The sequence below is a fragment of the Etheostoma cragini genome, chromosome 22, assembly GCF_013103735.1.
Source record: "Etheostoma cragini isolate CJK2018 chromosome 22, CSU_Ecrag_1.0, whole genome shotgun sequence".
NCBI classification, from domain to species: domain Eukaryota; kingdom Metazoa; phylum Chordata; class Actinopteri; order Perciformes; family Percidae; genus Etheostoma; species Etheostoma cragini.
Genome location: NC_048428.1, coordinates 15037786 through 15053649, shown reverse-complemented (window position 1 = coordinate 15053649; position 15864 = coordinate 15037786). Strand labels below are relative to the sequence as shown.

Genomic DNA, 15864 nt, shown 5'->3' with positions numbered 1-15864 from the left:
TTCTGTCATGTTCACTACATGAATGTAATAAGGACGTAGACTTTCTGTGTTTTTACATTCACTTGTTTTCTCCTTTTCACCTTCCTGATATTTTATAGTCTCTTCACTCTCTCTCATGTTGCGTTTTCTCTTTAAATGCCCTTCCCTCCTGTCCATTGATATGTCTGTCTATTTGCCTGAGCTGTGTTTGGCCTTGCCCGTCTCTGCCCCTGCAGGAAGTTGTTAGCAGGCTGATAGAAAGCAGGCTGAGGTCATTAGAACTGAACACCTGCTCGGAGGAGTTACTCTTTAACTGCTCTTCACACACACTGACACTCGCGGGCTGCTCACACGTACACATAAAGCACATAGATACTGTTTGATCTAGCCAAAGCCACTCCCTTGTTCTTGCTCTCTCTTTTTCTGTTCACTGAAGAAGAGAGATGAATGAGAAAAGGGGGAGGTTAGAGATGAATGGGTAGCTTTGAGGAGGAGTGTGCATCCGGAGACGGGCCGAGGCAGACGTGATGGAGCTATGATCATTTGTGTGTGTCGTGCTGCAGGCAGGTCAAGCTCCGGTTCACGTGTGAGAGGACTGTGAGCATGTTTGGAACAGAGTACAGCTAGAAGGCTAGAAATTCAATCTTTTTTCTGGCTTGGCAAAGTTGTTACTTAATCATTTGCAGTGTATTGACAGAAAAATAGTAAAATATGTACACCTGTCAGTAGGATAAGGCATGATTGGTATACCAGAATTTTAGAGTTTGCATGAGGACATATGTTATGAGTTCAGATATCTAATCTTCCGCTTTTATTCACTCTTTTTTAGTATCTTTGGAGCCTCTGTCCATGTGGGCCCTTATGTATGCTTATCTAAGTGAATCTCTTGTTTGAGCTCTGGTACAGTCTTGTACGTGTTAATAAAAGATGTGCTCCTAGTCATCTACCACTTTAATTTTTAATCTTGCAATGATTAGGCTGGGTCTACACACTTATCTGCACAGTTATTTGGCACGTTTTTCCACCAACACCAGTGTCCCTCTGGCGTCCCATTCATTACTGGGATGGCGAGCTGCTCTATAGAACATTGCCAAATTTGTGTGTGTTGATTTAATCTTTGCACATGTGTGTGTCTGCTGTTGCACTTGGCAAAGGCTGCCCGACAGCAGCACAAAGCCTCTGAGCCAAATACGACACCCAGCTGTAGAGTGTGAGTCCCTTGTTTGTGTGTGTGTGTGTGTGTGTGTGTGTGTCTCTGTTTGTAGAGTTTGTGGTGTGACAGAAACTGCACACTCTGATGCTTCTGAATGAGCCAGGTGGCAAAATCCACAGGCACACAAAAGACATTCCACACTACAAAAGCTATTCATCGCTATCAGTGATGAGATTGCTGTGATCATTTCAATTTTTTGTACTAGGACCACCTCCACAAACTATGTAAACAATATTATCATAATTACTGCTAAAAGAGAGACACTAATGTGGTATTATTATAGAATTTTAGTTTGTGCAATCAATCAGATATTTAAAAGATCTCTGTTTCCTTTCCTAGTTACCGCAGGATGACCCGCTCCAACAGCGTTACCACGGCAGTGCAGGCGGACCTCGACGACCCCGCAGACGCCCCAGAGTTGCCGCCACGTCACTGTGCCACCATGCCGCGCCAGCACTCCCGCGATGCTGCCTCTTCTACCGTAAGCATCCAGGGCTCGGGGAACCACTACCACGCTTGTGCAGCTGACGACTATGGGGATGTGGGGTTCGACCCTTCAATCCTGCCCCCTCCAGACCCATGGATGGACAGCGTGGCCGAGCCAGATGTGGAGGGTTTGGAGGCGGTCGGACGATTGGTGTGCCCCCGTGACGGCCACTGGTTCCTCAAGTTGCTGCAGGCTGAGATGGAGCGAATGGAGGGCTGGTGTCGACAGATGCAACAGGATGAGATCGAGAAAGAGCTGCCTGATGAGAGTGAGTTGAGTCACAGGGCATAAATGCCAAGATGTGTCTCTTGTACGCTGATATTAGGTCAATTTTTCATCCTTTCCCTTCCTCTGATTTGGAGGGTGCTGGTATTCATGGCATTGGACCACAATAGCTGCTTGTTCCTGTCTCAGGCCCTCTGGCCTCCACAGACATACCGTGCATACTTATCAATAGGCCGCTACTGGCCCCAGCCACACATCTGTCCTTTAGACGCACTACTACATAATGAACTCTCACACAAACACAGTGAAGGGGTTTCTCTCAACACTCCAATGGGTCATTTGATCTTGACATAAAACACATACACACACTGCAAGAGCATGTCTGGATACACATGTCTAAATATGTTTTTATGCACATACACTCACATGCACATACCAGACTGAGCAAACACGCCTTGCCCCAAAATCTTGTTGTTTATGCAGCTAGTGTGCTGTTATGGTTCCAGGCAAGATATTCTCTCACAGATCGTGCTGAACAGGCAGGCTGTCTCAAGGTCATGTTTTCCCAGATCTCACACTATTATACACACACACAGACACACACACACACACATGCACACGTACATCCACACAAACTCACACATCCTGAAGGAGTTGAAGACGTTGTATCTGTAGTGCAGATTCATTGCTCCCCCTCTCAGTTTCTGATCCCATTTTCTTCATGTTGACTAATGTATGACAGTTCCACTCCATAGGGATATGTGAGTCAATAGGACTGAAATTGGAGGTTATATCGCACAACTTTGTTTATCTCATATATCAGTTTGCCAAACAGGCATTGTGAAAGGATTTTTTTTTAAAGCCTATGTTTTAGGACTATAATTTTGTTTTTTGAGTTTCTTTCTGATCACATAAAGGTACCTAAAACATTTATTTTATGTGCTATAAACACAGCATTCTGAATTGTATTTTCATGTAGGGTTGGAATTTTTCATTTCTTTGGATTTGGAATTTCACCACATTTCATTAATTATTTCACTTCCCTAAATGACTTCTGTTTCAGAGAGGCACGGATAAAAGAGGATGCTAGCGTAGCCTTTTCTTTTGCCTCACAAATGCACCCTCTCTGTTAGCACTGCAACATGCCCGCAGTACGAGGTTCTCTGAGTAATTGCATTGTGTGTGTGTGTGTGTGTGTGTGTTTTGGTGTGTGCGCACACGTGTGTCTGTCTTTCTGCAGTCCTGGGGAAGATCCGCAGTGCAGTGGGGAGTGCCCAGCTGCTTATGTCCCAGAAGTTCCAGCAGTTCCGGGAGCTGTGTGAGGAGAATCTGGTAATGTGTCACCTCATCCTCTGCATGCCCCCCCCCCCAACACTGACATCATCCTGCACAAATCATCCTGACAGGCCAGGCCTGCGCTCATTTACTATGCATCTAGTGTAGAGTGTGCATTTGCACACCCTTACTGTCTTTTTTATTGTTGTTTTTAATATAAAAAATATAACCGTATATTGCTGTATTAAAGCAGACAAACCTTGTTTGTGTAAATAATTACTTACACTTGTCCATTTGTATGTTCAAATCTTTTGAATAACTGTCTTACACAATTTAACCTTATATTAGAATGATTTCCTTTGACGGAAAGTAACTAATTAATTATAGAATGCTTAAAATCCAGCTTTGAACAGGAAAATGTCTTTATTTATAGTGTTTACACAGGTAACCTCTACTGAATGAAAGATGGGTACTTGACAGATAAATTGACTAACTGATATTTTTTGGTTTAACACGGTGTATGTATGATTTACAACAAAGGGTATTAAAGAAGTCAAAGGTATATTCTTCATACAAACCCAATACTCCCACATATTTACCATATGGTGCCTCATTCATAAAAACAAACCTGTGTCATTCAAACTCCAAGTAGGTTGCACCTCAATAAGCATTTGACTCACTCAAAAGCCATTTCTGTAATTCATTCAATAAATTTGTTTCGGTGAAACCGAATCCTCAATCCGAAGCATCAGCATATTTCCAAAAATCCATGGTAAGTTTTAAAAGAATGTTTTAGCTACAGTATTTGTGTATTCATGTGTGTTAATATGCAATGTTTGTGTATCAGAACCCAAATGCACACCCACGGCCCATCTCCCAGGACCTGGCAGGTTTCTGGGACATGCTCCAGCTGTCTATTGAGAACATTAGCCTGAAGTTTGATGAACTCCACCAACTTAAAGCCAACAACTGGAATCCTCTGACCCCGCCTGAAATTCAGGTGCAGAAACACGTGGCAAATTTGAAATTCTTCTGGCCTCAATTTTGTTTTTTGGGAATGCTTTACTCACCCGCATGCTATCTGTTGTCAGTACTGTACACTTTTAATTGTAAGTCCTAATGATTTACTGCTAAGCTTTGTTGTAGCATGCATTGCATACTGTCATGTTGCCTGCCTGACGTCAACACATGTATTTGACGTTTGTTCTGTCTTGTTGTCGACAGTGAGCTGCTTTTGAGAAGCTACTCTACCTGCCATGCACCGTTGGGGCCTGCTCGTCTCCAATGGTCACTTTAACCACACGCAATGGCCACCCCATGCCCTCTTACTCCACATAAATGGCTGCTACTATGAACCATAACCTCATTCAAAATTGCATGCTATGACATTATGCTGACAACAGCTACACTGCTCTTTCTAACCCTTACGCAAGACGGCTGCAGTTGTGTTGCTTTTTACTGTGTTTAGCTGCAGCTCGCCTTGACAACTTAGTGGTCTGTCATTAAGACTATTTGTCATTCCTGTCCAGGAGAGAAGGATGCCCCCTCCTGTGCCAAAGAAGCCCCTGAAGGGCCACCATCCTCCCCTGGCTAGGGACCGCTCGCTGGAGAGCTCTGAGCGCCAGCGTCTGGAGGCTCGTAAACGCCTGCTAGCTGCCAAACGTGCCGCATCGGTTCGACAGAGCTCTGCTACCGAGAGCGCAGACAGTATCGAGATTTATATCCCAGAGGCTCAGACCAGACTATGAGACACGCAAATGCATGTACCCACACACACATGCTCAATACACTGTCCCATACCCTCTAAAGCACTGACTGGTAAGGCTAGGGTGCTAACATAACATAAACACATCTTTTGCGGACTATCCAGATCACTGCGGTCAGTCACAATGGAAGAAAAACACGAAATGTACATTTACAGTATTTATTTATTTATTACCCCCAAACCCCGTTCCCAAATTTTATTCTCCCAGCTTTAATGTAGCAGTTCCTCCTCTTCCTGTACCTCCACCTGCCCCTCACCGTCAAGGAAATATCTAATGAATCCCTTTCTTTAAGTGGCCTAATATTTCAAAGTAAGCCAGGTGTAGCACAGCAGTGATGCTTCACGTTATTGTATTCCAGGTGCCGAGAATCGGAGGAAAACAAGAAGAGAGCATGCATGTGGAATGTGTGTATTTACACATGCAACACACAAAACAAGTGATTTATTTGGTCTGATCTGCTCAGATCAAATGTATTAAAATAAATGGAAACCAGACCTCACATATTGACTCATATCCAAGATGTATTATATGTTATGTATTTATTTATTTTTTATTATTTTTTATTTATTTTATTTTAATGAAATCTCACGAACTGATTCTGAAATCTATCAGCTGAGTTTTTAATTTTGAGGCCAATGTTTATGAAAGAAAATAAAGGTGAAAAGACCAGACAAGGAAACTATAGTGTCAGGTAGCGACACAATTTCCCCTCTGTCTGAAAATGGTTCTTATTCCAGCAGCAAGCAGCTTCCCCCCCGGAAAGGTCAAGAGGTCAGATTTAGCGTCTCCAGGTGAGGCAAAGTGGCTGTTGAGCCAGGAGCAGATTTTGTGGTTTTGCAATGAGTGTGATTCACTGAAAGAACCACTGTTTAAAAATGCCACAAACCTAATCTGTGTGTGTGAGTGAGAGAATGAGTGCGTATGTGTGGTATGATTCAGATGTGTATTTCAAAAGTGCTTCCTATTTTTCTAGGTCTAAAGGGTCCTAGTTGTAATTGAAAATTAAGGTAGCAGTATCAAAAAACTGTAAACAAACCGCCCATCTTGTCTCAGTTGAAACTGAGCAAAACATGTTTGTATAAAGAACATACAGTATAATGAAATGGCATGCAAGCTGACACAAGGTAACTGATTTTTTCTGTATTTTTTTAACCAGGTTAAATTGTCTCGTTGGAATTAAAACTCTCAGTGTTACAGACAATGGTAAAATACTGGTATTTGGTACAATACTGGTAGTTGTACTGTATTTTATTGTGTCATTTTTAGACAAATCAGTATTGAGACAAAATGACTGAAAAGGGACTATTTTCTCCACACTGTGCACGATTTCTGCCTCCAAAATAAAGCAATTATTTAAAGGTCATTAAAAAAAATCTAATTTGTAATATTTTGTATTCATGTTTAATTTCTTGATTGATTAGGAGAACAATGACTGTTTTATTGACATTGTAATTATTATTATGCACTGACAACAAGGCCCGTATACTGTGTTAATTTTTTTTTAATTTATGTTGATTCTTTAGCATGACAGGCACCTTTTTGTCTTTTCTGTTTCAGTGATCAGCCTTAATTTCTAATATGATAGTCGAGCACAACAGCAGTCTCAGGGGAAGAAGTGTGTGTTTGTCTGTGTGTGTCTGTGTGTGTCTGTGCGTGTGACTGACTTCATGTGACCCATGGTTTGTCTCTTACTGTATATAACTCAAGTCACCAGGACAGGCCATGATCTTAAACACTGGAATAATATCCATGCCATCTTTTGAATGATGTTTCTATTGAACATCTCAGCCCTAATTACTTTAATGTAACAAGATATTTCTATCAGCTGTTTGAATGTGGAGACAATCCCGAGCCAGTTTACCATCAAATAGTTGTTTTGATACAGAATAGACTCTGGTGTGTAGTCTGATTCTCTGTATTGATCTGACAAAATTTTGTGCCATTCAATAGTCAAGGATATGTTTGTGTTATTTGTCCCTATTGAACGACAACATGAAGTTTTCATTGAGAGACGTTTGTGAAGGAACTTAAGTGATGAAGTGACCGTACAGTATGATTTTTATTTCTTTTAGTTGGTCGATATGAAGTTTAGAGAGGATGCATAAAAGTAACAATAGCTCAAAGTTAATGCCATTTTATGTAGATGAAGCTCATTTTAATATTTTTTACTTTGGAACTTGTATTTGAACTGAATTGTCTGTCAAATGATTGACTTCTTATTTATCTTTATTATATTACATATCATTATAATACTCCTCATATAACAGGGAGATAGAAACCAGAATGTCGGATTGTGGTTAATTGCTAAATTTAAAAGACTCCAGTCCAGCAATTCTGAAGCTTGTGTAGTTATATTAAGACAAAAAACATTCAAATAAACATTTGTAAATAAGTGAATGTTTCCCTGTGTAAATGTAAACTAAAAACCCAATCAAATAACATATTTAGCAGATATACATTTTGTAGTTAATGTTATTACACTGTTGATGTTACGGCACATGTATGAGCTCTGAACAGCATTAAAATAATATATCATTGCCATCATTTTGTTGTGTTCATTTCTTTCCCGGTGTCCACATGTGTTTTCAATTGGAAAATAATTAAACGGATTACAAGGCCAGCATGGTGTTTTTAGGGCATTTCCCTTCCGCAGGGGCGGGTCCCCATAATTAGACAGCACTTTTGGCCTTGGTTTAGCCTTGACGCTCCTGTACATGCAGCTTCTGGTGATTCGTCATTCACACATCAGTCATGCGAAAAGGAGGCATGCTGACCTCAGTCGCCAAAGTTCAGGAGAGGGGGGGGGGGGTTAAAAAGGGGGATGCGGAAATGGGTGTCGTCTTTGTATAAAGTCTGGCCCAGGGTCAGTCTACTTTTCAGATGGCCCACCATGGTGGGCTACAACTTCCCACTGTGTGCCAGGAGGTCTGTTTAAACCCTTGTTTGTGATTACATCCCCGAATTTGGACCCAACCTCCCCCACAAGAGCTGTCATTTCTGACAATCAACATTCGACAAACGGTGGAAAACTCAAAATGCATTGTAAACATTTGTTGAAATTTCGTGCAATGTTCCAGCCACTGTTTAGCCAATACAATATGATTAAGTAATTACTTTGATATTTCTTTTTCGATCAACCGCAATGCTAGCGGATTAGTGAAGATGGGATTTTGTTTGTTTTCAAAGAATGTTTTTAGGGCTTTTTCCACCTTTAATTTTTGACAGGACAGTGAGGTAAGAAAGGGGAGAGAGAGGGGGAAGACATGCACGAAATTGTCACAAGTTGGATTCAAAACCTGGACCTCTGCATTTAGGCATGAACCTCTCATCACAGGTGCGCCTGCTCTACCACTGAACCAACCCGGCCACACAGAAGATGGGAGTTCTAGGGTCTTCTTAATGACACAAAAAACAACCTCAGTAAATGCTCTAATTCCTTTCAAATCAGAAACATAGACGATTGTTAAGTTTCAGAGAAGAACATGTAATAAATAAAAGGGTGGCAGTCTCAGCAAAAAGACAACAAATCCTATTGAAGCCAATGGAGAAGCTTTAGCAGGACCAGAAGGGAACAGCTGTCTTCCTAGCCTTGAACAAGCCAGCGCACTCAGACGTAAGCTGACTTACATTGAATCTATTGAGATGCAGGCCCACATAAAGCCCTGTTGGCAAGAAACTGTTGACGTCTGCCGTTTGCGCGTGTTAATTTATGCAGGATTATGCTAATTGGCAGGAGCTGTTGTAAACCTCTCACACAGGAAGGTTTCTGAAAGCCTAACGGTAGCTTGTGGAAAGACATGAACGCTTTGCTATTTCTGTCCTCCCGCTCTTTCTCTTTTATTTACTGAACATTCTGACTGAATACACTCTCCTGATCCCTAAGGGATGAATCAGTAATCTTCACAAAGTTCAGTAGGATTTACAACAATACAGCCTGTATGATTGTTCGTGCCCTAAATTTGATCTGCAGGGATGAAACATACCAAAATATCAATTCTGAGATGTAGAAAAACAAAACTTTATTTGAATCCCATGTGACCCCTATTTGCCACAAACATTGCACAGTATGAAAAGAAATCACATCATTGGGCATCATGTCACATTAACTATACACATGGTCCTATTATACATGAAAATGTTTTTTGGTGATTTCAAAAATGCTGTCTTTGTCAGGTTGTGAAACAGCAAATGCAGAAAAGACATCTTTAGTGTTTAATTTTCCAGTCCACTGGCCGTCGTTTTTCGCTGAGTGATGGGGTGAAGGCTCGGACTAAGAACCTGCTACATTGGTCATTGAAATATCCCTTGGTGGGCCAAAGAGTAAAAAAAAAAAACAAGCATAGTAGGTTTCTTTCTTTTAAAATAGCTAAAAGTAAAATCAAAACTGTACTTATACTCATGAAAACACATAACGTTTACTACAGTAGTGAATAAGTTTGTCATAGATGCTAAGAGCAAAGTATGTGTAAGACACTGAGATGACCTTCCTCTGTCTTTAGTGTGCAAACAAATGAGGCAGACCAATCAAACTGATCTCTGAAATGTATAACAGTAAACGTGTGGACGCAACCGATTGGTCTGTGAAGTAGGGCTGATTCTAGTTCATCCTCTAAAAGGATGAACAGTATAATGGAAAGACATAAGACAGGCAGCATTTCTCTGATAACATTTTTGGTCCCTGTGTGCAAATAAGATACACATGTAGATACATACGCATGAATGTGAAATGAATAAACAACTTACAGCCAAGGCACCTCGATACAGTTTTTTTTCAATAAAAAAACATCCTCATCAATTTGATTGGTATACCAAAAATAGAAATGATCAGGCTTTATGTGGATTTGTTCTTTGTTGCGTGCAGACAAGTCACTGAACTCAGAGGAGTTCCACAGTCGAGACACAAAGTCAAGTCTCTATTCCCTCTCCTTCTTCTTTCACTTTTAGGAGACCAGCTGTTTGGCTTGCAGCTCCATCTCCGCAGCCCGTTTGAGGGCCACGTCCACCAGGAGCTGGAAGCCGCTGAAGTCTTGTGTGAGGTCTGGAGGGGTGGGGGGAGGGGTGTTGAACAGCCTGCTGCGGGGGCTCAGGTTGCCCTCCATGCCGGTGCTGCTGAGGATGGTGGTAGTGGTGGGGGGCGGCTGGCTGCCTGGCCCTTCATCTGGGCACCTGAGCAGCGCCTGAACCTGCGCAGCCTGCAACAGCTCAGCTGCCCTGTCACAGTTCATTCCTGGCACAGAGGGGTGGGAGGCTGTCGGGCTGGCCTGCATTGCTGTGGAGACAGTGGTGTGACAGATGACAGAAGGCCGACTGGGCACGAGCCCTGGAGAGGGGGACGAGGAGGTTGGAGAGGGTATGGAAGGAGACGCGGCTTTCCTCAGGACACCGGGCATGGCAGGTTCGAAGCTGGAGGGGTGGAGAACACGTTTGTCGTAGCTCTCCTCCATACTGGCTGCAGGGCTGCTGTGTTTTGGAGACTGGGAGCTGTCTGAGAAGCTGTCACCTGCTTTGCTACCTTTTCTTGATATGGTAAACTGGTTTGGGTCTTTGCCATCTTTCCTCAGCATCTCTGGAAGGAGTCGCCGCCGCGCGTTGATGAACCAGTTGCACACCTGCAGAAGACCACAACAAAGATTCATGCTGTGAGAAAGCTGCATTACATGCTTCACTTATCTTCTGCCATGCAATTTAAAACAACTAAAAATTTGCTGGTACACTTATCCCCAGGTGCAGATTGCACCTGTGTTTTCAGGAGCTAAATCAAAATGGAAGGCTAAACACCCATCGCACACACTACTTCATACCAGAGGCTGTATATATTTCACACTGTTAGCATTTTCAGCACTGAAGAAATGAATTTTTTTCTAAAAGAAAAAAAGACCAAAGATTATGAAACTAAATTATAACGTTAAAAAATCTAGTTTGTATTTCAAATAGTCTTCAATAAAAAGTTGTCTCCTTTGTCATTGCACTAATCACGGTCATCCCTCTTTTTCCCCCTCAGTCCTCCAGGCCAGTTGTAACTGGCTTGGAGAGACTTGCAGCTCCAACCATGTAAATGACTCTGCATTGTTCCCAGACAGCTGGGATGGAAAGGGGCTGGAGGGAGGGAAATTCCTGTCCCAGTACCTCAGCCAAACCCACAGCACACAGAGAGTGAGTTTACTCACGTTGCCTGACTTTAATGTTGCAACATTAAGCTGGGTTGAATGACCTTCAATTCACTGTTAATGTGTCATGTTTTGTTTGTCATCTAGACAGGAAATGAGTCCGACACTTGCTTCCTCTTCACTTTTTACAGTGGTATGTTTACACTCTAAGGGTTTACTAGACGCAAAAAGCTCCGGTAATCTTCTCTTGTTGTCATATCTGTGTCCATACCTGCAGTGTGGAGAGCTGAGTCTGCTTAGACAGGAGGGCTTTCTCCTGCTCAGAGGGGTAAGCGTTGTAACGGTGCTCGTACAACCAGTCCCTGAGGATCTGAACAGACTCCTTGGGCAGATTCCCCCGCCGTTTCCTCTTGCCGTTGCTCCCCGAGCTGGAGGACAAATCCAAAGGGGCGTCCACGCTGTCCTCGTCATCAGTCTCACTCCCTGACAGCATCATCAAACCTGTGAAAGAAAAGAGAAAAGACAGCGTATGAGAACAAGACACAAAAGAATAGGTATCCTGTTATGTTGGCCACTCTGTTGTCAGTCTCCTAGCTGCTCTGCTGCAGCCGTTTAAACACAAGCTGTCTGGGAGGCAGCTGATGTGTCAGAAGCAAGCTGTCAAGTTCAGCCATGTGATTCATATAGGGAGAGAGGGAGGGTGTGAGGAGTTGGAAGAGGAGGGAGTGAGGAAGGAAGGAAGGGAGGGAGGGAGGGATGAAGGGGGGGGACGTCACAAAGGCTGGCCTGATGCGGTGTCAGTTATAAAACCTGCCTGGACAAATACAAGTCAGGTCTATTGCACAGACTGGAAGCACACCTTGCATGCTTGGATAAGTAAAGTACACTGGGCTGACCACAAGCACAATCCCTGTATAAAAAGAGAGATTTTATTTTGGAGAAAGGCAGCAGTGTTTTTGCAAAGATTACAGAGTTGCTTTTCATATTTAGTTTGGCGTTTTAGGCATGTCTAACCAAAGTCAATCAAGATCAAACAGGATTTGGGCCTTTGAATTACATTGAAGGTGGGCGGTTGTGTTTAACCTGCTTATTAACCATTACAACTTTGATAAGATGTTCAGTCTGTTTTAGTGTCGTTATCACCATATGTTACATGATATTAAAAAAGTAGGGTCTAATTGACACAAGTCGTAAATATTTTTAAAAAGCATTTTTTTTTTGCTCATGTTTGTCACTATTTACACATGGATATCAGCAGCTTACTGTGCATGGAGCCCAGACGCCATTATGAAAACAAATGCAGAAATAAGATTGAGAGTAGGCCTATATGTAATCCACTTCCCTATGCAGACTGCTTTGAGTGGGAAAGGAATAAGAAAGTTCCCGAGTCTGAGCGGCCAACAGGATGAGGTAATTACGTAGGCTGGAGAGGGAGAGAGGGGAAGGGGGGAGGGGAGACCTGTTGCAAATCAGCGTCTCCAGACTAAACAAAAGAAACTAGGGCTGCGTGGTTCTTTGTATGCAATTCAAAAGTTTCTACACGCAAACGTGGACTTCACCATACACGAAACTCCCTCCGAAATGCCAAAGTTTAACAGAATGAACAGAAAATACGTTTTAAAGTCATTAAGACGCCGGTTTTGTCAGTTTAAACAACTTGTAAGAGGTTTTCTATTGTGTGTGCGAGCTGCACCACGAGGTCCATGAACATACAACAGCAACTTCCCATTATGCGGTCAGGATGAACATTAGCCTACATTTGGATTTAAATCCAATTTTAAAAGGTGCTGAGAGTGTTTCGGTCCGCGGTCCGTAGTTGAAAGATGCTAATTATCGATTTTTCAAAGCTTGCACGTTGTAAAAATGTAACCCCTCAAACGGTTAAACTTCCAACAGTTGCCAAAGTTCGTAGCATCACTTTAAAAAAAAAAACTTCGACACAAATGTAGCGTCCGTCACTTAAATGAACTTGTATTCAAACTAAAAGCAAGCCTCGTTTAGTTCAGTTTTGACATTTGGTGTGAGCTCTGAAGTTAGCCTAATTACACCGTGACAAGAAAAACAAAGCACATGGTGAAACAGCCGTGTGTTGTTGTGTCAAAACTTGAATAAAACCAATGTAGAAGAACACAAATAATGAGAAAACTTGGCTATATTGACTTTTGACATCGCGCCAGCACATGGCAGAAAAGCCCCCTGTCATGTCTGGGAAGGAAACAATAGACTGCATGGTTTGCATATGAGGGAAATCGCTCTGTTAATCTAGCTTTACGCTGTTTTAGGTTCTCCAAAGTCATTTTGACTTGATTTTTCTCAAAAGCATCCAACCTACCCTTTTTCGCCTTCATCTTGTTCCGAAAATGCCCACTTTGTCTTCGTCAAGCGCAGGAGAAAATTGTCTTTGTGTTGGTGCAGTGTTTTTCTTCTTTTCTCCAGATATCCCCAGCGTGTATCCGAATATCCGAAAATCCTTATTCATCAAAACTCGCTTCTTTCCCCTTTTTAAAAATAGTTTTCTCTTCTGGTCGCCCTTGTTTGGAGACGTGGGGGGGTTACCTGAGATCTCTCCGTCTCTTCGGCTCAAAGCCCTTCTCTCATTGACTGTGTGTTTGATCCTGAAACTGGGTGACAGCTATCTTTGACAGCTGCGTGACTCAACGCACAGAGATCCTCCCACCGTGGAGTGCAGAGGAAAAAATCTCTGACATCAGCATGGCTTGTTCCACTGACATTGATACAGTCTCGCTAATCTATTACTGCTGCAGACTGCAGACCCCCTAAGAACGCCACACAAACACCAACACCTTGTATATTGAATTATGAACCGCAGAGAGGAGTTGATTTAGGCGGGCAGTCAGAATGACGACAACAACAACAACAACAACAACAACAGGCTGGTGGAGAGCGAGAGCACTGCGGACCTCGTGGTAACATCTCACACAAATAACAACCCTGATTAAAAAATCACATTATTGCTACAGGCTAAACTTTCTTTTTTTTGCAGATTATGACTTGTGGTGTTTCTGTGTGGTATTCGGTAAGAAGTTTAGTGACATAATCGCAGCATTGTAGTTTTATCTCCTTTAGGCTATTGTCTATAACACATTATGCATAACTAGCGGTTGTATATTGTTTTCTAGGCCTATGTAAACTAGCCTACTATTATTGTGTAAGAGCTTAAAATTCTTAACTTAGCTACCATATCATCGTTTATAACAACAAGGAACCGATATGCTATGCCAAGTAATACCTCCAAATGTTGTTGATAGCAGCCTAATGCACTTTTCCCTCCAATGTCACTAGTAACACTAGTCATGTTGTATCCCTGTAGGGACTGAATCACGTTTTTCCTGTGGTTTAAGTGCCATTTACTTTAAAATATGATTACGTAAAGGAATGCAGCTCCAGCTTCTCGCGGTAATAAGAAAATGTGTAAAACCAGTCGTTGGTGTGATGCGGGGATGTTGAGCCATGTACCAGCTGGAGGTTAGTGCACCAGTTCAGGTTACTAAAGACAACAGTACAGCGAAGAAACGATCAATGCGCTCATTTGTATGCGGTGCACAATCTTGCGACAGCTGCTGTAGCACCGCTTCTTTGCATGCATTTGTTCCAGACAGGCTTTCATTTCTCCATGTGAAGCTAAATGGGGCCCCCGTGTGTGTATGAGTGGTACTTTACTTGAATGGAACATCTCTTGATAAACATAAGGTCCTCGGACCTCCTCTGGTGGTCATGTAGGCCACTGCTATGCGACCCCGGTTCATGACGTTTGATTAAAAAAAGGGAAAAAAGTCACCAAAATGCTCGATGTTATAATATTTTTATAGGCTGTGTTTGACAAAGTTATTAGAAATTAAAATGGGCTGAACCCATCACATACATTAGTTCATGAGCTTTTTATCATAGGTTTACTTTAAAGCTGCAGTTGTAACTGACGTCATTGGGGTGATTAGTAAATTCGGCACTCTTACCAAACACAAGTAGTGTGATTCAGTTTCAACCGGACAAGCTGAAACAGTCAGTGCTAAATATAGAGACATGAGCAGGTTAGGCACGCAGCAGCCTGCCTTTAGGCTAAGTCATCAGCCAGTTACATTATTATAGCCTATACTGTTGTATTTGTAGTAATTATCATAATCATCCCATGAAAAAAATGAAAAGAATTTTAGCATTTTAAAATAAACTGGGCCTAATTGAAGCACTTGCACGACCTTTTTTATTTGGCAGGCCAAAAAAATTCAAAAAGTTCAATTCACCTTTTTTTCTCGATGTTGTAAGCTTTAGTTTGGTTCATTTTTTTATGGTGTGAAAAGAGAGATGTTGTATGTAAGCCAATTCAGATTATGATGAGTAATATTCTTGTCATGCTTACGAAACCTAGATAGTACCTTTTCCATTTTTCACCTTACATTTTTTGAAACATTTTCATTTGCTTGGAGATAACTTTAATCCAACTATGTGGAACTAAGTTAAGCAGTAGGACACACTGTGTGACTTTTCTTTTCTTTTCTTTTTTTTTTGGGACTGAAACATCAAATCCTTTACCTATGTCAAGTGGTTAAACACTGACGCACTGCTTCAGTCAGGGCCTGAAAGTGGAGAGCTGCGTCTAGAACATACCAACAGCATGGACCATACCGGCAAATAGGCTACTTTGACTTCAAAATAAAGTTGTAATTATCAGTTTAGTCTGGTACCAGTCATTTATGTTGCCTTTTTTATGAGACTATAGGGTGGGTCTGCACAGGGCCAGGGTTTGATTTGCTATTTACAAGTTATTTTAAAAAGAGATGATCATGATCCAAGTTA

At 42.0% G+C, this 15864-nt stretch overlaps 2 protein-coding genes across 6 annotated transcripts in view; one reads left to right on the top strand and one right to left on the bottom strand.

Annotated features, from left to right (window-relative positions):
* The window catches only part of dlgap1b (discs, large (Drosophila) homolog-associated protein 1b), an 83606-nt gene extending 76119 nt beyond the window's left edge, over positions 1 to 7487 (top strand). For 4 of the 5 annotated variants that reach the window (XM_034861956.1, XM_034861954.1, XM_034861955.1 and 1 more), the window contains 4 exons: positions 1532 to 1947; positions 3145 to 3236; positions 4027 to 4179; positions 4709 to 7487. In XM_034861956.1, the coding sequence (XP_034717847.1) occupies positions 1532 to 1947; positions 3145 to 3236; positions 4027 to 4179; positions 4709 to 4927 (880 nt within the window). In that variant the 3' untranslated portion in view covers positions 4928 to 7487. Of the gene's footprint in view, positions 1 to 1531; positions 1948 to 3144; positions 3237 to 4026; positions 4180 to 4403 lie in introns of all 5 variants that reach the window. The other variant, XM_034861959.1, reaches the window with a different exon arrangement.
* A 1455-nt stretch (positions 7488 to 8942) lies between these two features.
* Positions 8943 to 13791, bottom strand: tgif1 (TGFB-induced factor homeobox 1). Its single transcript, XM_034862348.1, has 3 exons — positions 13385 to 13791; positions 11324 to 11553; positions 8943 to 10554 (listed from the first exon to the last, which is right to left on the bottom strand). The coding sequence occupies exons 1-3, from the start codon at positions 13398 to 13400 to the stop codon at positions 9886 to 9888; spliced, it is 915 nt and encodes a 304-aa protein (XP_034718239.1). The 5' UTR covers positions 13401 to 13791; the 3' UTR covers positions 8943 to 9885.
* Positions 13792 to 15864: the final 2073 nt, after the last annotated feature.